The sequence below is a fragment of the Sparus aurata genome, chromosome 11 (genome assembly GCF_900880675.1).
Source record: "Sparus aurata chromosome 11, fSpaAur1.1, whole genome shotgun sequence".
In the NCBI taxonomy this organism is placed as follows: Eukaryota; Metazoa; Chordata; class Actinopteri; order Spariformes; family Sparidae; genus Sparus; species Sparus aurata.
This window is the reverse complement of record NC_044197.1, coordinates 23,040,439-23,065,960: the sequence shown is the minus strand read 5'-3', so window position 1 is coordinate 23,065,960 and position 25,522 is coordinate 23,040,439. Positions and strand designations below refer to the sequence as shown.

The 25,522-nt window shown below is 39.8% G+C and overlaps 1 protein-coding gene across 2 annotated transcripts; it reads right to left on the bottom strand.

Moving 5' to 3' along the window:
* Positions 1–1,511: 1,511 nt before the first annotated feature.
* Positions 1,512–24,431, bottom strand: si:ch73-61d6.3 (occludin). Of its 2 annotated transcripts, none has more exons than XM_030433803.1 (9): positions 24,090–24,431; positions 18,749–19,349; positions 16,968–17,159; positions 15,943–16,110; positions 8,181–8,344; positions 5,328–5,540; positions 4,468–4,639; positions 3,196–3,237; positions 1,512–2,898 (listed from the first exon to the last, which is right to left on the bottom strand). In XM_030433803.1, exons 2-9 carry the CDS (start codon positions 19,328–19,330, stop codon positions 2,797–2,799), a joined length of 1,635 nt encoding a protein of 544 aa, XP_030289663.1. In that variant the 5' UTR covers positions 19,331–19,349; positions 24,090–24,431; the 3' UTR covers positions 1,512–2,796. The 2 variants fall into 2 exon arrangements, with proteins under 2 accessions (XP_030289663.1, XP_030289664.1); XM_030433804.1 differs by lacking the exon at positions 24,090–24,431 and adding an exon at positions 20,754–20,976.
* Between the last annotated feature and the right edge of the window lie 1,091 nt (positions 24,432–25,522).

Sequence of the window (25,522 nt, the reverse complement as noted above, 5' to 3'; positions counted from 1 at the left end):
TGTCCTCAAACTTATATTCAGAATAATACTTTTATAAACTAAAAGGAGGGGCCCTTGGAGTCCCAAGAAGTATCGAAGTAGTACACTTTCAAGTTCACTACTAGTACAGGGATATTAGTGTACATGTTAAAACAAGTAGACTTGATAAAATGAAGTTTTTTGTGCAAAAGAACATCCGACATATGTGACAAAATGTGAGTACAAGTTTATTCTGCTTTCTGAAAAATGAAAAACTGTTACTAACGACACATATTGAGTACTATGATGCTGGTAAACTGCTCTAGTAAACGGTTTTCCGAGCAGTTAACCGAAAGAGGGCAGCAGCGGCTCACACTGAGATGACGGTGATTGGATCAGCAGTGCTGCTGCTCTCCCTGCTGGACGCTTATTGCAGATGCACCCGCAGATTACTCCAAACCAAGGAGCCTAAACAAAGAGGAAGGGTCATTACGTCACCAAATTTCCCTTTAGAGCCAGACTGTTATGACAGTTGTATTGAAGTCTAAAAGAGAAGCAAAGACAAACACACTAAAACCCAACATAACTATGCCGTGTGACTTCTGATGAAGAAACGCCCACAGAAAATTAAAGAACACACTTCAGAGAGGATGTTAACAACTATCTTTTTTTTATTGACACGTCGTTCCTTTCCTTGAATTTGTGTAGGAAGGGCTCCTGTTCGCGCTGTTGCTGGCGGTACAAGTGCAGCATCATCATTCGGACACATTTATGGTAAGAATCAGTGGTTACACTGCTCTCTAAAGTGTGTTCTTACATTTTCTGCATCATTTCTTCATCAGAAGTCTCACGACATAGATATGTTGGTCTTTAGTGTGTTTGAAAAGTAGATCACATCACTCCAGTTCTTAGATCTTTACACTGGCTTCCTGTCTATCAAAGAATAGATTTCAAAGTCCTGTTGTTGGTTTATAAAGCATTGAATGGTTTTGGGCCAAAATACATTTCTGATCTGCTGCCGCGTTATGAACCATCCAGACCTCTGAGATCGTCAGGTACCGGTCTGCTTTCAGTCCCCAGAGTCAGAAGGAAACATGGAGAAGCAGCTTTCAGTTACTATGCGCCACATATTTGGAACAAACTCCCTGAAAATTGCAGGTCTGCTCCAACACTCACCTCTTTTAAATCAAGACTTAAAACATTTCTTTTTGCCACTGCTTTTAACTGAAGTCTTTGAACTGCATTATTACTCTGAGTTTTTTTTTTTTTTTTTTTTTTTCATAATGCAATTTTTAATGTCTTTTAAATGAAATGTTTGTCTTTTAATGTAATTTGTGTGTGCCTGTAAAGCACTTTGAGTTGCCTTGTGTCTGAATTGTGCTATACAAATAAACTTGCCTTGCCTTGCCTTTGTCCACGCACCACCCATTGACTTCAACAGAACTGGCACTGCAGTCTGGCCCAAAAACAAGATTCAGTAACATGATGACCCTTCCTTCTTTTTCAGGTTCCTTGCTCCAAACCCAGAAAGAGGTGAAAAAATAAAAGCAAAGTTTTAGAGAATTAGAAATGTTTATTACACTTTTTAGATACCATACCTTATGGAAGTATACAGTTACAAAAACGGTCTTATCATAGCATCAAAAGAAAGTAAATTCATACAAAAATAAATGGCTCGCAAAGGGTTGGTAAAATGACAACGATGTTCTTCATAAAAATACAAATGCCTGACAAAAATCAAAAGTGTGTCCAGACGATTTTATAACGTACACTTTGCACATTAAGCGGATTAATGCAAACATTACCACACGTAGAATCAGCAGATGATCGTTTTCATTGGTAAAGAATCAAATGAAAAGATGAGAGTAGCTTATATTGTGACAGAAACAGTGTTTTCCAGTTTGTTGAGGAGAATGCGTGATAAAAAATATAAAAATAGTCTGGATGTTTTTAGTTATTTGCATAGCTTAAGCACATTTTTGAATGACCAGTGATTAACAAAACAAGCCACTACGAGTCTTTAGTATGTACAAAGAACAGATACAGTCATCACAGATGCTGTGATATCTGCAGAATCAAAGAGACAGACACTGTGAATTTGTTCAGGAACAGGATTCATTGGAAGTATATATACAACAATGTCACGCGTATCTCATTGGCCAGTTTGTCCCCTTTTTGGTCTGACTGTGTCTGTGATAATTAGTATTAAAATCTTAAGTTTAGACAAAAAAAATACACAAAGTCCTGGCAGAGTTTAGTCACATATACTGATGAAGAAGATGAGAAAAGCACAAAGGTAACGCCGTGCCAGGGGATAAAAAGACTGCATATTTACTCGACACAATCCCAGCAGCCTGTCTTACCCATTACAACTCTCTGTACAATACTGCTGCACCTCTTATCTGCAGAGATAAAACAAAGAGAAGTTGCCAATCTGGAGAGCAAACACAGCCACAGTGTTATCACAGGTGACTGAGGGTCAGCTGACTTTCAAACAACCTCTCTCCCACCCCGCCCTCCGATCGTTACATGTGGCCGAACACTGCAAACAATGAGCTGGTTCTTTTAAAAAAATAAAATGGCAGTGTGAGCTGTGGAGGCGTCTACAGCTGAACTCCTGCACCCCTTTTCTTACATGTATTTGATCAGAGTGAAAGAGGAAAAAACACAAGATCAACACACAGAATGTTCCCTATAAATGTGTGTGTGGGTGTGTGTCTAGGTACTTTGGTCTCAGGATGTCACAGTGTCCTTGTCATGTTTTGGAGTGTATCTTGGCCTGCGTCTGTCAGTGCTTGCTGCTTAGACCACAGAGTTGAGCGTCGGGACTCAGTGGATTCATGAGTGGTTTTTGTCGTAGTCCTTCACCATGCGTTTGATGTGGAACAGTTTGTGTCTCAGCGTACGACACTGTTTCTTCTTCAATTGGTAGTCTGACGTCTGCAGAGCAGAGGGAGCACAGAGGAGGCATTCAATACGACAAATAATATTCAAGGTCTAGAGTGGAATCAGTTGTTTCATAATACTAAAGAGTGAAAATGTTCACAGATTTTTATGCTTTAAAAGTAGTAATAAAGGGTAGGAGAGAGAACGCAGACATTTTATGTCCAGCGGAGGAATAAGATGGAAACTAAGTGAGGTGACACTTTGTCGAAAAACATCTGTAATACTTAATTAAAAGTAACTGCAATATGTTTTAAGTCTTTATGGGGTGTAGGTTATAAAACCTCTCCTCACCTGCTTCAGATCCTTCAGCTGGTTATATTCATCCGCTACAGCCTGTGGAAACATGAGGAAATTATTATAATGTGCTTATGTGTTCTGGTGTAATCTAATCAGCACAGTGACCCAACAACAGGACATCTAATTGTGTACAGTAAATGCTTAAGGTTTTTTTCAGGCATGTTCAACTCTACTTTTAATGGTTTCTATAGTTCCTTCTGTGCACTATAGCCACATAATGTCCTATAAAGTATAACTTCACCAATTTATGGTGGTTTTGTTAAGTACGACTGAATATGTGGCATTGTGGGTAATGCTGGCACCATTTTTGAAAAGGAAGTAGAGTGTGAGATTAAAAAAGGTTATATCTCTTTTTCTGCTGTATCGATTTGGATTGTTTGTTTTTAAACTGTCTAAGAAATGTTAGGGCCTGTGTCCACATAGCGTTTTTTATTGAGCGATAGTGTCTTTTTGTGAGAGGTGCTAGTGACATCAGTGTCGCCCTTGTTCTTTTTCCTGGGAGATAATATTCACTGTATTTTGTAATGGATCTTGTCATGCATCCTCCCTGCTCTGATGTCCAGGTGGCAAATAAAAAACAATCTGATAGTAAACTGCAAAGGGGCAGTGTCGATCATACAGCGGCAAGATATTGTTGTCATAGAAACAAGAAGCAAGTGCAGCCTTTTTTCTCTCAGCTTCAGCCAGCTCTTTTCTGCCCGAAAAACGATTTGTGGACACTGACCTCAGACTGATCTGCAGGAATTATGTTTCTATTGCTCAACAACTGATGTCTCTTTTGTCTTTTAATTAATGCAGTGTTCTTGCACGGAATCCCCAGAATGCAAAAGGGTGTTTGGTGTTCTAGTAAACATAGCAAAACATGTGTGTGAGGAACAAAAGGAGGCAGCATAGCTCCATGTAGAATTCTAGGACTTGGATATGAGTGTGGCAAAAACAACAACTTCCTCATACTGCAGCTGTAAACTAAAAACTGCAAATCTCAATTTTTGGAAGCTGTAATGGAAAAGCTCAGGAAAACAATCTTCATTTGGCAAGATCAGCATTTGTTGGGAAATTCTAAAAAATTATAATTTGTGTCTTGTGTCCATTCTCTACACAAGATTTTTGTTTTTTTCTCCTTTATTTCTATGGATTATTTATTAATCCCCATCCACTGAGGGAGATAATCTTCCCTATTGCATTTCTGATTTGTAATTTAGGCTCATCTTTGTTCCATTAACAGCATGTTTGATCCATTAACGGTGACTTCTGTCTAAATCTGACCTGGTATTTCGCAGATGTCTCATCCAGTGTGTCCAGCTGCCGGCTGAGTTTGTTCAGCTGATCACTGATGTCGTCCATCTCAGCACACAGGCGCTTGTATTCTCTGAGGTCGGCGTCAAACTCTCTCTTATACTCCTGGCGCACAGCATCAGATCTTATCTCTGGGTACGAACTGAAGAAGGAGAAGGAGGAGTTAAAGGTCAGAAAAAGATATAGAACTGTATCTAGAAAGATTTAAAAACACTGTAAATGTCCTGCACTAGAATATCAAAATTTACAACATTCACTAATGTTATCAGGTTAACTACTGAATAACCGGAACACAGTGCAGAGGTCAAGGATGTGTACTGTTACTGCCGGTTTCAATAATAGTTTCAGGTTTCATATCTCCCTCAAAGTTCTTCGTTGGAGTCTGAGCAGATTGAACGACAGACAAATCTAACTACTTTCTCATAAACTACATTGACCTTTGGCCCAATTCTTTCATTATGCCTGAGTACAACTCATGTGAAGTGGCATGCCTCAGAGGATTAACTACTCCTGGGCAGAGTGAAGCAGACTGCAGCCTTTTCCCTGCTTCATTGTTTAAGCATCTTTTTATTAATTATGTTATGCTCGCATGTTTCTATCGAAAAGATATTCCCATAATTTTACTGTAAATAACTCTCACGTGAGCTTCATTTTCTGAGCTTACAATTGTTCATTCAAATCCGGAAATTGAGGTCTGGTCCTGGGGGAGGGAGTATTTTACTGCAATCCACAATCTGTACTATTAGATTTTGACTTTTCCATCCTTAATCCAGACTGTGTGTGAGCTGCACAGGGACACATCACCACGGTCATGGAGGTTTAATTCTCACCTCTCCCACTCTTCTCCGTCGAGTTCATTGCCTGTTTCTCCTCCTGTGGTGTACTCCGTCTCATACTGAGACTCATCAAAGTCGGGTTTGCGTCTGCGTCTCTTGCCCCTGTTGGCGGAGGGCTTGCGGCCGGTCTCCTCTGACGGGCTGGAGCTCGTTCCTCCACCGTGGGAGAAGACTTCTGATGGTCTGCTTGTGGTCCTCTCTGAATACCTGCAGGACAAAAACATGAAAACATTTGTGATGACAAATGGTGCCAAAAGGCAGATTTCTGTTTCGTGTCCTCCACAGCTCCATTGCTTGACTACTTCTTCTAGTTTTTATGAGGGATGTTCTGAATGGCTGACTTCTCTGACATTTAAACAAAGTTTTAACTTGACTTTATACTAGACTTGCCGACAAGTCTAAAAGAAGACAACACCGAGAAAACAGTCAAAATTGAGCATAATTTAATCTATAAGGTTAAATACTGTCTGAAAAAATATGCTTATATTGTATCTTGGATGCAATAGTTAGCTAACATAAGTAATAGATGTTGTTCTTTACAAAGCAACATTTGACAAAAAAGACATGAAATTTCAGTGCCAATATGCAATTTAAACTTATACTGTGCATGAATAACACAAGATTCACCGACAAATATTTCAAGTGTCAGTAGCGCATCCACAGTTTTGATGAAGAATCCAGATAAAAAATAAGCACAGTAAAGTTCTAAAAGACTATTATAATAATTATCAACATTTAGATGGCATTTTCAAGTGTGTTAGTTTGGACTGACGTTGAGGTGATACAGTTTGGTCAAAGGTACTCTCTCCCATTCTGAAGATATACTCATTCTTATCTATTTTTATTTCTATTTCTATAATCTGGCAAATAACATATGCTGATAAAATTCACTTTACCTTCAGGGTGTGGCTTTTTAGTGAAATATATAGCCTTCTAGTTTGAAGTGGGTAGTAAATTAGAAACTTTCTATTTGTGAATAAAAAACATTGCATATAGAACAATAAAAGTGTTTCAAAGTGTTCTCGGGGTTATCCTGGTAATCCATGGCAACTCTGTGTTCAATGCTACAATGCATTAGCTGTGAGTAATGCCTTTAGGGAAAGTGTGCATACTTACTGAAAGTAGCCAGAAAGGGCACAAAGTATCTGCAAGACATCCCCTATACCCTTAATGATTTGACAGTGGGGCAGCCCTAAACCTTCGCTGGCTAACTGGGAACACGTGTTAAAGGCTGTGAGTCTGTGAGCATGGACGTTGGGATCGGGCCTACATACAATACAACTTGTGGTGGCCTGAAATGTAAGGCGCAAAAACAAGTTTCCATTCATTCTCTTCTCTGGAAATAATGTCTTTGACTATATCAAACAAATTAAGAAAAAAGAAAACCCTAACCCTAACCCTCACCCAAATAAGAACAAGAACTAAAAAACTACTATGTACTGATATGAGTCAGAATGGTAAACAAGGTCAAGGTAAACACCATGAACCACTAATGATTATTGTTGCTCACAAGCTAATGTTTGACTTTGTGCCACGTGGAGGCCCGTCAGTGACCAGGAGGCAGGTACAGCTCTTTAATAACGGGAGGGAAAAATCATGCTCAATTTTGTAGGTTTGTGGGGATTTGTAGAGGCATCCAAATCCAGCCTGTGTGAATAGTACAAGTTCTTACAAAACAGGCTGCGTTATTAACAGCAGAGCACACTGCGGGTCTTCAGGCTAACATTCTTCTGCTTATGAAAAACGCCAGCTATGTTTACTTTGTGGGAGCGGAAATCATCAAAATAATGTTCTGTACTTTGAACCAAATCAAAATCCTTGCAAATGTAAAATTTGATTGTTTTCGTTCTAGTGTCTGCGAACATCAAGAGGGAACTTCACTTTAATCAGGTCAGTCGGGACATATTTTTTACACAAGCTTACCATGTTTTTCAAAGGTACTGAGATGTTATGAAACTGTAAAAAAAACCCACACAGTCTTGAGGATATTACTGCAAACAAAACAAGGTGTTTGAGAAATCGTGTGTAGCTTTGAAGAAAAGCAAATGCACTTGTGCACAAACATCCTAGCTTTTCCCTTCCTTAGAGATTTCAATGAACATGAGAAACAAGGGAAAGTTAATCCAATGAGGGCTCAAAGGTCACTCCCAGAGCTCTTTCTGTGGGTAGGGCAATATGTTTTCACAGGCTTTAAAACTGAACTGAAGTGATTAGATATTGCTTGTGTGAGTCACACGCTCAGAGGTTCTGTGTTTGTGTGGAATCTTTGCTTTACAGTGCCCAGAATCAAACGCTGTTATCGCCTTCTTCATAGAAATATATTGTTTAAAAGGGCAGTATGTGGTTTTGGAGAAGAAATTCAAACTCTTGAATTTCTATATGTTTCTTCATACATGTGCAGAGATACTGTACATGTATCCATCTATACAAAAGAGGGTGGAACTCAGGAATAAGTCCTTGGATGAATTTACTTAATCATTTCTCTGGCAAATTACACAAAACATTTTTGGCCATTGTTTTTTATCAGTCTGATGAAGGCTGGATATGTCTGATCCAAAGACATACTCCTGAGTGCGACCCTTTATTTCTTTATATAGATACATGTATTTAGGATAATACACTGGCAGGTCAGAGAGCACTGGTATCCTCACAAACCGACTAGTAATCCCTCTCATACTGAACCACCGCCTACATGATGTCCTTGGAAACACATCTGATTACATAAGATACAAATGCCCTAGCATCCGTTTGAAACATTTAATCAGCCAAAAGATGCTTCATCTGATTTGAACATAAAATTCTAGACTCTGAGCTAAAAAGGGGGGCTGAGAAAACAGGGTCACCCACTCGTTGTTGTCGCAGTCGTACTCATTATAGGAGCTGCTGTCCACTTTGACTGGAGGGTAGGAGATGACACTGTTGGCCGAGGCGTTGAGCAGCCCAGCTCCCTTCTCTGACACCAGCAGGGTCGGGGCGTCCTGAACACTGCGGCTTTCCTCCACATTGTTCACCTACAGCAGGCAGGAAAAAACAGAAGGAACAGACTCAGCAAACACAAACAAACAAGTCAAGCACTCACAAAGACCACACCACGCAACAGGCTCAGTTCCTGACTTTTGTCCTTGTCTCTTTACACCAGAGACAAAAAGTATGGTGAGTGGGCGCGTAATTGGACAGCACAGTTGAACTCTTCAGTGAAATGAGGGTTATCCGCTTGAAAAGGTCACGAGAACAAAAACAAAGAATGACTTAAGGCTAATTGGAAAAATAAATCAAACATTAACCCTTAATAAACCAGACAGTTCTTGTCTCTGCGTCTGATAAAGCCTTATAACTTAAAAAGCTTCGTCATGACGATATAATATATACACAGGAATCATCCAGCTTTGTTTTCACTTCGTTCTATTGTCTGCATGAACACCTTGAAGGGATGTGCCTCTCCTTTCTTCTCCAAACAAAAGGAAACAGTGTCTGTCATGTAAATATCTTTAATCTGTATTTTCCAAGTCTTTCCTGTGAGGTCAGACAGCCTGCAGGGGAGGGAATTCCTCACAATGAAGGCCTCAGGGCTGGTAACAGCTTCTTCCACTTCCACTGGGTCCAGTGCATTCATCAATCATTAGATGCCTTTTACACAACCCCTGCACAAACCACTGGAGTCTAAACGTCAAATGGGTCTTTCTGTTTCTCTATTGCCTGGATTTCTTACTGGCTTAATGTTAGCATCGCCCTTCAACTGCTAAATGTAGTAACTTAAAGAGGATATCAGACCACTAAAATCTAGATAATACACTGTACAAGTACGTAAACAGGTTTTCATTTTGGCTCAAAATCCAGGCACATCACCTCCCTTTGCACAAGAAATAGGACTGAAAATTATTAAAGGGATGATCTGGAGAATGATCAAAAATATAAGACATCTGACATCTACTGCACCTGCACAGCAAGGCAGAAATATTTACTGTACTTTCCTAACTATATACAACCCTTAGAAAACATCTACCCTCCTGCTTTCTCAGTTGGTACATTACTGAGGAATCTCCTAAATTCCTCGCAATGAAGGAGCAGCGCTGAACATCAGCCTAACCCCCAAAGAATAATAATCATGGTGGGTGGAGTGCCGGGGTGAGGTGCCCTTCATGCAGCTGCAGGAGATTCCCATTCGAAGACTGCACTTCATGTAAGAATCCAGACAATGCCCCCTCAGTGTGCAGCACAGTGGCTTCTGGGGCTGTGAGCAGAGAATGTAAGCACAGTAAAGAGGTTTGGGGTCAGGGACCTGGGGAAGAAGAGTGAAAAAGGCAAATATGGAGAAAGACAAAGGGAGGCAGGGAGATGGTGGATGTTGATGAGGGGGAAGTCCAGGGGGGAGTCCAAAAGGCAAAGTGAGGTAGAAGTGCATGTGCTACGAAAAGAGGGGGAGAAGTACAAACCAAGGAGTGCTGCACGAGAGAAAGAATTTGGCGTTATGCAATTCAAAGATTTATGTAAGTAAAACGTCTACTTGAAACCCAAAAAACACTCTTAATTGCAGGCATGTGTAAAACTAGAGAAAGGGCTTTTCACTGAGCAGCAGTGATGTTTGTTTAAAAGAGAAAACAGTGAATGTTGCAATTTTAGTCGACTGCACCATCTGTAAAGAGAACAGTAGCAACCAAATTAATTCAGCTGTAGTTTCATTGAGCAGGCTGACTAGTTAAGTTTGCCAGTCAGCTTTTTCAGAAGTTAGTTTTGTGTATTTTTACCAGCAGCTACAGTGACAGCTGGTATTGTTTTCACCTTGTGAGCCTGCATGTGTCATCATGGCAAATATGGTTCTGGAGACAGCTATGGTAGTATAGTGGGCATTACCACAGAGGTGGTTTTAAGTACTTTGTTAGGTTTATCTCTGTCTGTCTGTGGACAGTTTTTTTTGTCAGCACCATCATGTCACAACCGTGAAACATCCAGTCACAAAATATTACAAATGTGTAATCGAGATCAAAATGAAGGGCGACACACAAATACACTTGCCCACATGTGGTCCTGGATACATCTATTGCAGTAGGAGCTACCACAGACGCTACTTTTAACACTAGAAATTATTTTATTCAATACAATATACATTACCAATAGAGCTGTAAACTATCCTAACTTAAACTTTTCAACTTGTACATTGATCTTTTTATAGCAAAGTGTGTAAAGTATAGTGTTGTAAGAAGCTTAGTGGTAGTGACGTTAAAGTCATGCGACCGCAATGTAATTTGTTTATAGCCTAACATGAACTTCTTACTTCTGCATCGTTAAAGATTATCTTGCTGAACAAAACTTTTGAGTATGAGAAAACTTGTGTTTGCCACAGAGCTTATTTTCTGCAATAATCCCAAATCCAATAAAAAAAAATCCCAATGACCTTTTGTCGAGGGGAACCACGGCAATGCTAACAACCAGGTTAGCCTACAGAAGTATGTCATCGTTGATGCACTCTATACAAACCTGAATTTACCTCAAAAATTGTTCAGCCTCCTGCTACACTATTCCTTCATCATCAGATGTCAGTAACACAAAACATTTTAAAATAGCACCGATAAACCCAACAGTCAGACCTGGGACACCACTTTGGAAGCACCATTTTGTCTCCTGATACAATATAATTCAATATAATAATAATACATAATACAATATAATATTATATTAAATACAATAACTTCTTTATTGCCAGTATTTACTGTCATGCAATGTGATACAGTTGCTTTAAACCACATTCATAATCTATTGGGTTTGTATGTACTAATCCACCTCTATGCAACCTGCACAGGATGCTTTCATCCCACATCTGTGCAGCATGTCAGTGTTTCCAGCGCACAGACAGCCCCGCAGAAACCGACTATGATGACCTCAAGCAGCAGACACAATGCACGTCCCCCCGTCGGAGCTGAATGAGGCCAGTGTGTGAGGTCATCAGAGTATGCCATACCTCTCTGAGCTCAGCAACAGCAATGGGTCCAATCTCAAACCAACCACAGCCTCAGACTGTCACTGGCCTTGTGTTTAAAGGAGCCAAACAAGCGCTATGACTCATTTAGTGGCACAGATACAATATGCAGGTATCATAGCAACGAAGGATATAAAAAAACTGCAGTGTGTGGAACATTAAGACATAAGAGGAAAATAGGGACAGGAGGGCAAATTCTACAACATTAACAGCCCATTTATTGAGGCTGATAACAGAGAGAAATATGTAACAGACATATACAGTAATGGCACACTTTGGTTGACCTGCTTTTGTAGAGAATACAATCTTTAGGGAGCAAAGTTAAGTATGTTCCACAAGCTACATACAGTCCATGTTTTAGTCTTCGTGACTGACTACTTAGAATGAATATTACCGGTAATATGATTGCAAATCCTCTCACAAGTCTTTCCTTCTTGCCACAACTTTTACAATCCCCCAAAACTCTCCAACTCCCACATATTTACATTAACAACGTAAAGCAATGTGAAGTTTCTAATTGCTGCAGCAGTATACAGTTCATTACAGTACCTCCAATAAGACTGATGACATCATTGAGCATGGCATTAGACACTAGTACTAGTCATAAGATTCACTCTGGGCTTGTCTCATTTACCCTGCTCTGCCTGTACACCTCCGTGTGCATGATGCCATGTTCAAGGCAATGTCAAGCACTCTCATAAACAAACAGCTCTATATAATCCAATATAACACCATGTCTGTTTATGTCTGGGCTTCTTTTTTTTTCTCCTTCAGTCAGCTCAAGAGATAAAATTAGATTCACAGCACTTTCCTCATCCTACACAGACACATCTGATCAATTGACAGAGCTAAGCCAGTATTTGAGTCCTTTAAAGGTCCAGCGTGTGGGATTAAAATGTAAGAAATGCAATTTCATATTCATGAAAGTTGTTGTAATTAGTGTAGAATCACCGGAGACTAATCATTGTTGTATTTTGTTACCCAAGAATGGATCAGGGAAATCCGACTCAGACCTTCCAGACAAAAATGTTCATCATGATTCAAAATTGTAGCAAGTAACTCAATTTAACCAGGCTATTTATATTGTTTATTTATATAAGACCTTACCAATCATATACGCCCAGAGAGTACAAAGAGTTGTTCATTGGCAGGTATTTTGATGACGGTCACATTGCTTTGGTCTGAACTGCATCGGGTTTAAGTCAGTGTGGACATAAAAAAAAAGAAGAGCTGTGGAGTTCAGCTAGGGTTCAGTTTCTGCTCTTAGTCAGGTTCGGACAAATAAAAGCAGCCAGAGCTGTACTTGACCCTACAATGAGAATATTATTTTTACAGAGGCAGCGGATCATTTTCCATCGAGTCGAACATCTTGCAGCGTTATGTTTCTACAGTAGGGCAAGAAGGACAAACCAAACACTGGCTGTTGAGAGGCCACCACAGGTGGGGGAATGCTCCCATTAACTCCTACTTAAAGGACCTGTAACATAGATAAGTCTTTACTGATCCCTCATTGAGTAAATTCACTAAAAACTAGGGCTGTAATAAAACACGTATCGAAACCGAAATCGCGACACTCAGTTCAACGAACCTGTCTCGCGGTATGAGAAGGCAGAATCGCATCACACCTTCCAGTCCGGATCCAGCCCTACGAGCTGTAAGTAGCCCCTTTCACACAGCGACACCGCATTAACAAGCCCATTCTCCGCCATTGGTCGTTCACACAGAGCAAGGCACTGCAGGAGTAAAGACGAACCGCTGTGTAATTCACACAGAAAGCCGGTGCTGCAGCTCTTAAAGAGAAGTGACGGTACACGTCATGATGATGATGTCTGTGTGTTTTCAAGGTGTTTCCCCGGTGTCCTCCTGTCAATCTAAACCCGCGGATAAGTTATAATCATATGGATGCTGTTTTAATGTGTCGTGATTGAGATCCTGACTCACCAAACATCCTGGAAAATGATGAAGTCACGCTCCTAATTATGTAATTACATAATCGCCATCAGTGAACAGGTTGCTGTCTGACTCTGTCAGTCGCTGGGACGGAGGCTGTTTTCTGGGGGAAAGTTCACTGAAGTCTCGGTCCTGAGGGCTGACAGTCGCGGAGATTTATTTTCATCACAAAAACTCTGTGAGTAAAAGTTTTTTTGCCGGTGACAGACGCTGTTTTTCAGGCAGAAATGTGACGAGGAGTCGGTAGGACAGGCGGGAGGACAGACGCTTCTCCACGTACAGCTGCTGTATTTTTTTCCTCGTTGCCAAAGACAGTTACAGCTACTACCTTACCTTAGTTTGGTCATGTAACATTGCTTTGTGGGACATTTCCATTTATTTAGTTGAGTGAGGGACCTGTGCAGCTAGATCAGACACGCCCTCCATACGCGCAGCCGGCTCATCTATTCACACTGGTTCAGTTTCCCAATACTGCGCCTCTGACACTTTCAGACGAATATCATATACAGAAGTTATTGAAATGTTACATAAATAAAATGTTTCATTAATTTAAAAAAAAAATCGAGGTTTGTATCGAACGATGGGTCAAAAATCGTTATACAAACCGAATCGTGAGTTTGGTGTATCGTTACAGCCCTACTAATCACTACTTTAAGTGCACAAATACATAATACACACTGCTACATAAGCTTATGCATGGCTGGGGGAAGGTAGCTTGGCCTTTCAACTTCTTACTCAAATAACGCAAGTAAGATGCAAGATGTATTACTGTTACGGTTAAAAGAACGAGATCCGCTAGTAATATGGTCTGCCGAATTGGCATATGACGATGTCTACAGTGAAACACTGTGATTGACGATGACATGGTTGTTTACAAATTTGAGGCAGGGTGTCCCCTCAGTGTTGTCATAAGGCAGGAGTTGCATATTAGCTCACCACTGTAGCCGCCGCTGTTTCCCTACTGTTGCTCTTACATGAATCTCAAACTGAGAATCAATCTCCCATTATCATCGACACACCCTGTACCAGGTTAAAAAGCGTCTTCGTCTCCACAACACATGTCCATAACTTAGCTTTGTTCAGCCTCATATGCGTAAAACAACTAGCGAAGGAAGCTTAGCTAAGATAACTGTATAAAAACGGCTTGACTTAGAGAGAAGGTGGCCCGCGGGCCAAGAAACACTGCTGGATTGCCTAACTGAGCAGGTTTAGTAAGAAAATAATAAACAAGACATGGAGACATAATATTAGTACGATGAGCAGCAACATACTTATTTTCTTTTTCTCTCCCCACATATCACAAACAACAACAACTCTTGCCCTACAGCAACTCTGAGGGGACATGCCACTTGGACCACCATGGACAATGGTATTGTTCATTGGCCCAACCCTCACAAGTAATGTTTGGCTTTCTAGCATTTTTGTTTTCGTGCAAGGATTACATATTTATATCTTTATATCTTTATTTCTTTAACTTGTAATTGGCATGTATGTACTGTCTGCCGTGTGTGCATGTATTGATCTGTGTGATCTTGACACTCCCTTGCACAACATTAGAACAAACATTGGCTGTGGACATTATGTATTGGGGATGATGCTGACTACAGTTTATACTGTATAAGACAAAAAGGAAATATTCTACAGATTCATGTTTCATTTAGCTTTGGAATACAGAAGTATTGTCTACAGATATGGTGTTTCCAATCTGGTTAACAGCATGTCACATTACCCGATTAGTGCTGTTTATGACTATCAATAACAATTTCAAACCTGAGCTTTAGGTTTAACTTATTATCATTCACTGCATAAAACAGGCATCATCTGAAAAGTAGCAGGTCAAGTCAATAATCAAACCATATTTCAGGTAATGGTCCCATATGACCAGCATGCTGTTGACTTTTAAAAATCTGAAAGCAGGCTCTCTAGAAACCACCTGCCTGCTTACTATCTCCTCAGGTGATTAATGATTACCCAGAGTGAAACCAGGTAGTAGACCATGAGCAAACAACCGCTAACTGCTATCAGCCCTGACCCTGAACAAAGTGACTCAGCCAGAGGAAACGCTGTCACGCTAGTGTGACTGTTTCCCTCTTGAATCCTATAAAATGATAAAGATCTATATACGACACTCTTCATGGACTTTCAACTCATAAAAGCAGCGATGAAAACATATGAGAGACTAGAAATTGGTGAAAACAACTGTACAATCTACCTGGTCATATTGTCCAAAATAACATAACAAGTGACAACAGCAACCTCAGGAATGTGCAAGTCTCAGCTGGGCTATTTACTGCACCTGAATCATCACACTCACCTAACCTATCTTTACAACTGATGACTACCTTTGTAGGATGACTACCTTACTGATGACCTACCCACTACCTACTTTGCATTGTAAAAAACAGGTGGAAACTAATTGCCACACATCAGTTTTTCTAACTGAACTTTCTATGCATAAAAAAAAACACTGCAGTCGATCATTTCATCATCAAATCTGTCGGTGAACCGTGTGTTCCATCAACTTTCCTTAGGCCGGATTTAAACTCTCTGTGAACCTGTTTATTTGACTGCAAGCTGTGCATGCACAATCTCAGGGTCAGTTCAGGTCGAAAAATGATTTATCTTCGAAAATCCTTTGTAAACCTGGTCTTATTAAACTTTGACTACCGTCCTGTTGTCTCTTACCCATTCCTCAACATCTCTGCCCTCTGAGGCCTTCCCGCCAACAAGCGGCTCTTCCCAGTAGATGTTTGGCTTCCCGTAACGCCAGATCTTCCCTCTTGTTTTCTGGGCAAAGAAAGCGGCAACACACAAGGCGATGACAACCAGGAATCCACACACCATGGCGACTCCCTAGAAAAGCAGGAAGATTATAATAAATTCCCCAAACTTGTCAAGAAGATAAGCTGTTAGATAAAGCTGGTGTGTCCTGGTACAAGAAGTACACAATCACACGTGAGGCGTCATTAGGAGATAAACGTATCACAGCTTGTGGCTTCATGTACCTTAAAAATGCAACAAATGTTTCATGATAACAGATACCGTTACAAAACAGAACGGAATGGTTAGTGTGAGTCCTGATTTAGCTTACTTTTCACATTTTCTTATCTTTTCACGACTGATAAATTGTGGTGTATGATACACAAGTAAACCCAAACTATTTCAATGACATTAAATTTTTTCTATGAAGACAAAATTTCTCATCAATTTTCTAGAGAGCAAAAATTGCAAAACATGTACTGCTTACAGTCTTTCTTCGTTTTATATTACTGTATACCGATATATTTCGGTTTTGGGCTGTTGTGCTACAAAATATACAACTTTAATTCTCGACCAATCAACTAGTTGTTTTGCGTTAAAATGTCAGAAAAGGTGAAAAATGTTGATGAAAGGTTTTGTCCATGTCCCAAAGACATTCAGTTTACTGTCATAGAGGAGGAAATAAACATATTTACATTTACAAAGCCGAATTCAGCGATTCTACTTTTCTATTACTGAATCTATTTTCAAAATAGTTTTAAAAAATATATTCTAAATTACATCACATCTGTATCTTATCGTGCACAGTTACAATTCCAGCCAAAATAATTTTAAATCATGTGATAAATATCCACAAATACACCTAGTTGAAATAATCCTGAAGAGGGTCGACATGACTCAACCCTTTAACCTTTGTTATCTACAAATGATCTACAGAAAAAGCTACAAACCTCCTGTGGGTCCACAAAGCAGTAATGGTAAAGATACTGGTTGTAAATGGGAAAGCCTCCCACTCCTCCCATCTGTGAGTAGCTGGTCTGGTAGAGGTTCTGACACATCATAAGCATCGGATTGTACATCATACTGGAGGTGCTCTGGGCCATTGGGTTCACCCCAACAATATAGACAATGGTTATGATGCCCTGGAAAAAAAACACAAAGTTTACAGTCATATTGATATTTACAATTTGAAAATCTGTAAGTCTCTCTCTAATAACTTTAAGTATAACATATTACTGTTCATTTCAAGTATGACTAAGACAGCTGATTCTGATGATATCAAAATCCTAATCCAGCAGCAATCATAACCCCAGTAGAATTTGCTGAGCAGCCTGTAAAGGGTACAGTACAATACAGGACTTTCATTTCGGACAAACGTGATGATTCTCCAGTGTTTTCTAGTCTGTCAGTAATAATACTTTGTTTAAGAAAATGATGTCTCCAAATCTCTACTCATTATTTAAAGCAGAAGTAACTTATAAAAACCAAAGATTTGAGGATTTAATTAAGAGTCAATTCTTTTAAAATTACGTTGACTGAAGACTTGCTTCCCTTATATAACCTCTAGACACTCTGGAGGCTCTAGCAGGTTGGAAGAAAATTAACAGACTGGAGCCCGGAAAGACTAGTATCTATAGTAAATTCATATACTAAGTAGTATTCAAGTCTTGGTGTGATCTTGGACAACTACCCTGAGGAGCACTGGGGTCTGAACAGCATTCAAATGTCCTGCCAGATTTTAATTCTTGGTATTTTGGAAATGTGCACAATCAAATACCGCTCATAACAGAGCGAGGCGTTCACCATTTTTCAATGTCGGTTGGGATGTGGGATGGGAACCTCAAAATGTTAGAGATGCTTCACCAGTAAAATGCTCCCATATAATGCTTCCAATGTAGAGTACAGACCACATTTCTTGCGAATCATTTTAGAACAAATGCAGTATTGAACTAAGGCATGAGGATCTAAATGGAGGTAAACAATCTTGACGTGTGCTATGCGTAGATTGCAAATTATTTCCAGTTTATCCTTTATTGTCCCTTACAGCAATGATTTCAGTGTATTATTGCTCCATCTTGGTTTCTTTTAGCTGAATGATGATTAAAGACTTGACTTCTTTCAGGTTAGTCTATATTTTCTACAGAGCTTATGAAAGGAGACAAAATGTCTTGTCCCCAATGTGATGTTTGTGCAGCAGTTTATATTTTTTGTCCAGTTGTTGATTTTTGGTATATTCTAAGCCTCTTCTGTCTGGGCACTAAAGTATAGACTTTGTTTAACAATTTACCATGAGCTGCAAAATATATCAGAAATAAAGTCCTTATTCAGGAGAATATATCACAAAGTGTTGAGTATTACTGGGTTAGGGAAAATAGTAAAGCAAAACTGTGTTATCAAAAGCTGTCAAGAGTCAGGAGATCATACACCAGACATTCTTAATATAATTATAGTTATCTGCATTTTATTATCATAACACTGTGATTTTACAATATAATCTTATGCTTCTAATAAATAAATCACCAGAATCAAAATCTCTTCAATAGCATTTCCAAAGGATTTGGCGACAAGTCAAATATAAAAAATGTTGACCAAATATCTCAAAATTTTAGGGATGACTATTTGTACTTTCCAAAAATATGAGCACAATGAGATCTTGATTAATATATATTATGATATAATGACTAAATGGGTAGGGCAAGTATCGTAGTAAGTAGTACAGAATGGGGCTTACCTGCAGGACAGCCATGATGACGCTGCTAATCAAGAGGGCCAGAAAGAACTTCCTACAACGGACCGTGTTGGATTTAGAGAACCCAGCGATGAAGAATGCCAGAGCCCCAATAAAGTTAATGGCTGCCATGGCAATCATGGCAGTTTTGGCTGAGTAAGGTGAGATGTAGGAGCCATAGCTGCTGCCGTAGCCTCCATAGCCTCCATAACTTCCATAACCACCATAGTTACCACCATAGTTACCACCATATCCTGAACCGTAGCTGCCATATCCACTGCCGTAGCCCAATCCCATTCCATACTGCATGTCCCACATGAGAGTGGAGGCCACACAGGCGAATATCGCCACACACAACACGATCACCGTACCCATCATGGCCTTGATGATCCCTGGAGGTGATAGCAATTTGTAGAAGTGCTGCGGTTTTTCCTCGATGTAGTAAGATCCTGGCGGAGGTGGGTACTGGTTGTAATCGCTCTGGGGGGCATGGAAGCTCCCTGGAGGGACAAAGCCATTGTTGGACGGCGAGGTGAAAGGAGGACTGTAGACAGGTGGACTGTCGTAGCGCTGCTTGTCAAACATCGTTCAAAAATGTTCTGACCTGTAAACAAAAACCACAAATCAAAATAATTTTCTGTATAGCTTTGGGGAGCAAAGTTTACTGCCCAAAGCAAAGAAGAGTTGTCCGTCTCTTGTTTTTCAGCAGCACTGATACGAGTAATGCTACGTGGAGATATGGGAAAGTTAGGCGTGACTGTCTTCGGTAATGAGGCTTAGTAACAGAACGGTGTAAATGTTTTACCATTTCTAAGGGAGGTGATTTATGAGGGCACACGTTAGGCTTGTTTGTGCAATTTCCTTTTGCTGTTATGCTGTGCAATAAATATTTCACATGTATTGCTTATCATATCAAAATATCGGGCATACTTTCCAACATTAACAGAAAATACAAATATTGGAGGAACAACCTTAGCTTTGAGGTCTTTGAACCAGCAAAGTCAGAGTCAGAGTGGAGATGTCGGTACCAGGACGAGGAGCCCAGCCTAACAACAATACTTTCCTTTCTGCCTCTTCACAGACTGTAGGAGTCTCTCTCCAGCCTCCACAATGTCCAGCAAGACTTTGAACATTTCACATTCTGCCCTCCAGCTAAAATTATTGTTTTCGTCCTGCTTCAAATCTTACAGGGGGACATCCAAGGCCACATTATATAGTCTGTAACAATGCCCATTCTTCTATGGGCAGCCTAAGTGTTTGAATAAAAAAGCATGTAAACAGCAGGGCTAAGTTACTGTAGGGGAAAAAAACACGAGCCATCAACCATTTCCTTTTTTGCCAAGTCAAATCTCAGCCTGATATGAACACTGAGAATATTGGGCTTGTAACAAACTATTGATCCATGTGGATTGTATTTTTTAATGTATGTTATGAAATGCGTGTTTTTCCATGTATTCATATTTATTCATGTTCTTTTTGTAAATGCAAACCCCAGGAAGAGTAGCTGTGCATTAGGGCACAGCTACTGGGGATACTAACAAGTAAATGAGTAATGATTTCATTTGGTATTGATTCATCTATTCTTTTTTGATTAACTAGTAAGTTGTACAGTCTGTCAAATGTCATAAAATAGTGAAAGATGCCAAGCATGTGCTCCCAGAGCACAAGGTTAGGGTTTTTATCCTGCTCTAGTCACTTCAATATCCAGTGGTATTTGCAAAGTACCAACTTTTACTAAACTGTCTCCCAGTGGCACCACAGTAGGGGTGCAACTAAAGATTATTCTCATGACTGATTAAACTTTCAATTATTTTCAAATGGCCAAAAAATGGCCAAAGCAATGTCTCCAAATTGCTTATTTTGTCCAACCAACAGTCTCAAACCCAGATGACAAAATAGTCATGCCTATAGTCATAGGCAATCCAATTCTTTTGATCGTCTAATTGTTGCAGCTCTACACCACAGCACTGATTTCAACAACATAAAATCTCCTTCTTGTACACATTACCTTGGTTGGATTGCGTGGGATTTAACATCCATTCAGGACCTCAGACAACCGGACAGACGGACAGACAGACAGTCCCTGGCACTGCCCACAGTTTACAGTCCCGAGTCATAACTCTTCATCTTTATGGGACTCTGGCACACACAGCAGAGGAGGTCTCGCCTCAGAGCCTCCATCCTAGACACCTTCCCATTATTTATTCCCTCATTCCTCCACATCCTTCATTCCTCTCACAATCCCCCCTGTCTCCCAACTCTACTCCCCCCCCTTCACCCCCTCCCCTCCATAACTTCTTGCCTTTGTTTTGGGAGCAGGAGGAGCAAAAGTCAGGGCTGCTCGTCACGGGAACAGTGTTGCCATGGAGTCGAGGTAAGAGAAAAAAAAAAGGGAAAATTGGGGCACTGTCCAGAGAGGATCAGACAAGGGCTCCTCTGTGCAGTTCCTGAGTGGAGTGAGGTAGGAGAAGGAGTCAGAAAGACTGGGGGACAGGTGGATGGGTGGGTTGTGTGCAGCGGTGTCAGGTGTCCTTTATTGTTGAGCAACATGCTGTCTCGTAAGCCAGTGGGTCATAGTTTATTCTTTACTGCAGTGTTTGATTATATTGATAACTGGCAGGAAATAATCTGAGGCTCAAGTTATTTCCGAGCAATGAAACCACATTAAAAAGGAACTTCAAAGCCTCACACTGTTAAATGGTCCCTTTTCATTAAGAATAGTACAACATTTTCAGTTCAAACTGGCTCTTTGTCAAGGACCAGGGAATCAAAGGCTTTCAAATCTTCAAAATGTTGTCGAGTCTTGAATCGATGGAGTGGTTTTTTTTTTTTGGTTTTTTTTTAAGGTGCATTTAACAGTGTTGTGAATCTTGGGGGTGGGGCAGGAATCACAGGTACAGTTTTTAGTACCCTGCCACTACTGCAGTGATTAAACGGACAGTTCACCCCAAAATCTGTAGCACTATTTATCCATTTAGATAGTTTTGATGTGAGTTGCTGAGTTTTGGACATAATGGACGTAGAGATGTCTGCCTTCTCTCCAATATAATGGAACTAGATGGCACTTGGCTTGTTGTGCTTTAAGAGCCAAACAATACATTTCAAAAACTCAACAGCAATTTCTCTTTCAACGAACAATGGTTGCTAAAGTTAATCCACAGTCCTTGTTCATTCAGCCAGCAACTCACACATAAACAATCTAGATGGAATAGCATTTGTGTACTCACTAAAAGTATTTGCTGTATCAGCAGCAGCATGGTAGCACTGGTAGGAGTAACAGTAGTAGTAGTAGTAGTAGTAGTAGTAGTAGTAGTAGTAGAAAATGAGATTTGTTTGTCACAAATCTCATTTTCAAGCTGGGCAGAAAATGCAGCAATTGGACCACAGTCACAGGTCAGGTCAGACACCCACCAGTAGCAGTCTGAGCTCCACTACAACACAGAGACTCTATCATCTGCTGCTGATAATGGAATTCCAGTCATACAGTCACATGTCTCCCATCTGTCAAAAACAATTAGGCCCCTGCCCAATGTAGGCAGCGACCCACTGGCATACACACAGGAGTCAGCCAAGAATTCCTGCCCAAAAACAGCCCCCTGAAGAATCTCTGAGGAAAAAACAGGTTCATATGCATCGGTTGCAAATGTTTTAGTTACAACTGGGACTGCAAAATTAATCAAATCACAAAATGACCAAGTGGAACATCCAGATTGCAGAGGTGTGTAACTTTTTGATAAATATGTGACAAACAGCATTATGATAAGTACTGTGGTGGTGCAGAGATGCTCTGACCTACAAATCATGTTCTTTAGATCTAAGAAAACGTGTGTTGGGTAAAGACCCAAACAAATGTCAAATCATCAGTGTTACATGTTTTTTCAGGGAAAATGATTTTTTTTATCCTATGTGTATTTTCTGGGGCCCAACTGATAATTGACTTCTCGGACTGATACTGACGCCGATATTGGGGAAAATGTCTGATATCAGGCAATTTACAGACAATTTTATCAGAAACACTTGTGACAAAGAATATATGTAACAGATGCAGGATATTTTACAGGTTAACAATACTGTCTACAATTACATCGGCAAAGCACTAAATTTTAGACTAATTTAAAATTACAAAGTATCTGTTCCTGCATTGTAATCTAAAAAATATGTGATAGCAGCAGATGTAATGCTAATGCTATATAAGACAAACACTGACACAGATATGATATCAGTCCATAAAATGGGGCAGTCAGCTCTTGTATTTTCTTACTGATGAGCTGTGTTTTGTGCTTAGATGGTGATAGGGATCCATATTGGCTGTTCTTATCTTGTTTAGTTTTTTTCTTGTTTTTATTTGTTGGTAAGATAAAGACACATTTTCCACTCAGAGAGATAATAAAGTAAAGTTGTACCCTAACCCTTTAATAAAAGGTGGGATTTTTTACTTTACAGCTGTATTGGACTGTATAGTTTTTCCTAATAACCTAATAACCCATTGTACCTAATAAACTGGCAGCTAAGGTAAGAGTAATTAATAAGTCATTACCTACACAGTAGTACTCACAGAAATCTCTTTTAATTAGTATATTCTTTCCAACCATGTACATTGAAATTACTGAAGTAGTTAGGCTACATCTTTGAATTCTACTCATTGTATTTTTTTTTATTCCGTTATTGTGTTTACAATGACTTCTGACTCAGACACACATTTTTAAGTTGCACTATGTAGTTTAGGGAGGATATTCATTGAATGGTTTTAATGCCTAAACAACCTAAATGAAAACAAATCTGGATTTGTATTATCAACATTAAAAATTCTGAGTTTTAATTTCTACTTCAAAACTAGGCTACACGGTGCTCCTTTAATATCAACAATAGCAAACATCAGCCTGAGCTGGCAGGGAGGTTATTGTATATTGTTTGTTATTGATCACGATTTGACTGATGTGAAAGTTTCAACCCACACTGAGCTTAAATCAAAAAGCAAATCAGATATGCACGCTAGCGTTAACGTTGACGTAATGAAGGTAGTTTGGTTTGGGTTATCTTTATTTAATCCCAGTAGACTTGTGGTACAGTTTAAATTGATGATTGCTAACAAATCGTAACGTTAGCTTAACTCAATGTTGTTGTTGTTGTTGTTGGCTAGCTAAGCTTGAGTGATTGGAAAACAAGCAAGCGGCTGTCCACCTGTCGACGGGACAAATCTACCGTTACTCTTGCGCCGTTCACTCAAATACTTCAGGCAGCGATCTGAACAAGTTAATTTAACACATTCATACAACTTTCAGTCTGGCAAAACATCTCTAACCCCATTTTAAAATCACTTTAAACCACCTGCATGTCGTCTTACCTGAAGTTCGTTGAAGGGGATTTAAAAAAAACTTAAGGAGCGATGCCAGTCCCTGTTTCCTGTCAACACTCCCTTCCTTCTTCTCAAAGTTTGGAACAGTTGAGAAAAAATAATGTGTCCGTCAGAAAAATGACCTGTTTCTAAGTTGATATCAAAGTGAACCTCGTTATTTGAGGCTGAGTTTAAAAGTCGTGGCTCCGCTTCAAGCTGCCGCCCCGCGCAGACCCAGAGACAATACAACGGCTCCTTCACGGCCAGCAGCCTCTCAACAAGTGCTTTGTCCCGCCTGTCCGCGGTGATGAGGCCCACCGCACCACACCGCCACACAGCCGAGTCTCAGCCGCCAGAGGTCGGGCTTTGTACGGCTTTCAGCAACCGCACTGGACAGAGAAGAAACTTTCCAAATACAACCGATCGTTAATGAGAATGGTAGTAAAGAAACGATCGTCCTTAGTGATAGTTAATGGCCATTATTGTCATCATAGCCTTCCGCCGGATAATATAGTTCTTAACAGCAGTGGAGTCTTTTCTGACCACAAGACAAACACAGAGGAGAACATGTTAGTTTTCTTTAATGCTCATGCAACTGATATAATTTGTTTTTTTAATTACTCAGACCACAGTTAGTAACTAAAAAAAAGTTCCATCTCTGCCATCAAAACTGCCACAAAAACACTATATATTAATATCATTTTCAACTTTCACTAGGTTACATTTTTCAGCCAACGTCACTTCCTAATAATAACGACTAAATATTCATCCATTTTCAAGATTTAAACCCTTTACATACCAGTTCGTTTACATGATGCCACTGTTTTGTTTTGTTTTTGAAAGAACTATAGTATTGTCATGGTAGTTTTGGACATAGACCGATTGTGTGATGTAATGGTCCCTGGTCCTACTTTGTGTTACTCACAATCCTCTGTTACACTGAATTACATTTTCTACGTCCGTTTCACAACTAACTTGCTCTGCCTTGTCTTTGTTTCAGTGTATACATTCGGTTTCATTCCTTCATAAGAGTGTAATCCTTACCTGTCAGACCAAAACACTGGGCTGCTGGCAGTTCAAATAATATTCACTAAAATATTAGTGAGAAAAAACTATTTAAGAGAAAAGTGATCATCAACATAAATGAAAACCTTAAATTGATCAAACTAATATGGTATTGAGGTTCTTAACAGAGACATGGTGATAAATTACAGTGAAATACAAGCATGCCCCTTAGAGATAGAAGTCATGGTTGGACCCACATGGAATTTATTTTTGAACACTGGTTTATACAACATTTTCAATTACAAGAGGAATTTAATTAAGTGTGGAGCTTTCTGATTTATGGTTTTGTCATAGTCCATTAAAGTTTTTTTTCTTATTTCCCCTTGAGGGTCAGCTCTGATCAATTGGGTTTACTCTTCAGCTCTCATAAGATAGAA

What these genes read in the sequence shown, in the direction of transcription:
- si:ch73-61d6.3 (XM_030433803.1), bottom strand. Translation starts at nt 19,330, where the DNA reads ATGTTTGACAAGCAGCGCTACGACAGTCCACCTGTCTACAGTCCTCCT. An exon ending in GACGGAGAAGAGTGGGAGAG is followed by an intron (nt 4,640 to 5,327) that starts GTGAGAATTAAA and finishes CTCCTTCTTCAG; the next exon opens with TTCGTACCCAGAGATAAGAT. An exon ending in AGACATCTGCGAAATACCAG is followed by an intron (nt 3,238 to 4,467) that starts GTCAGATTTAGA and finishes ATGTTTCCACAG; the next exon opens with GCTGTAGCGGATGAATATAA.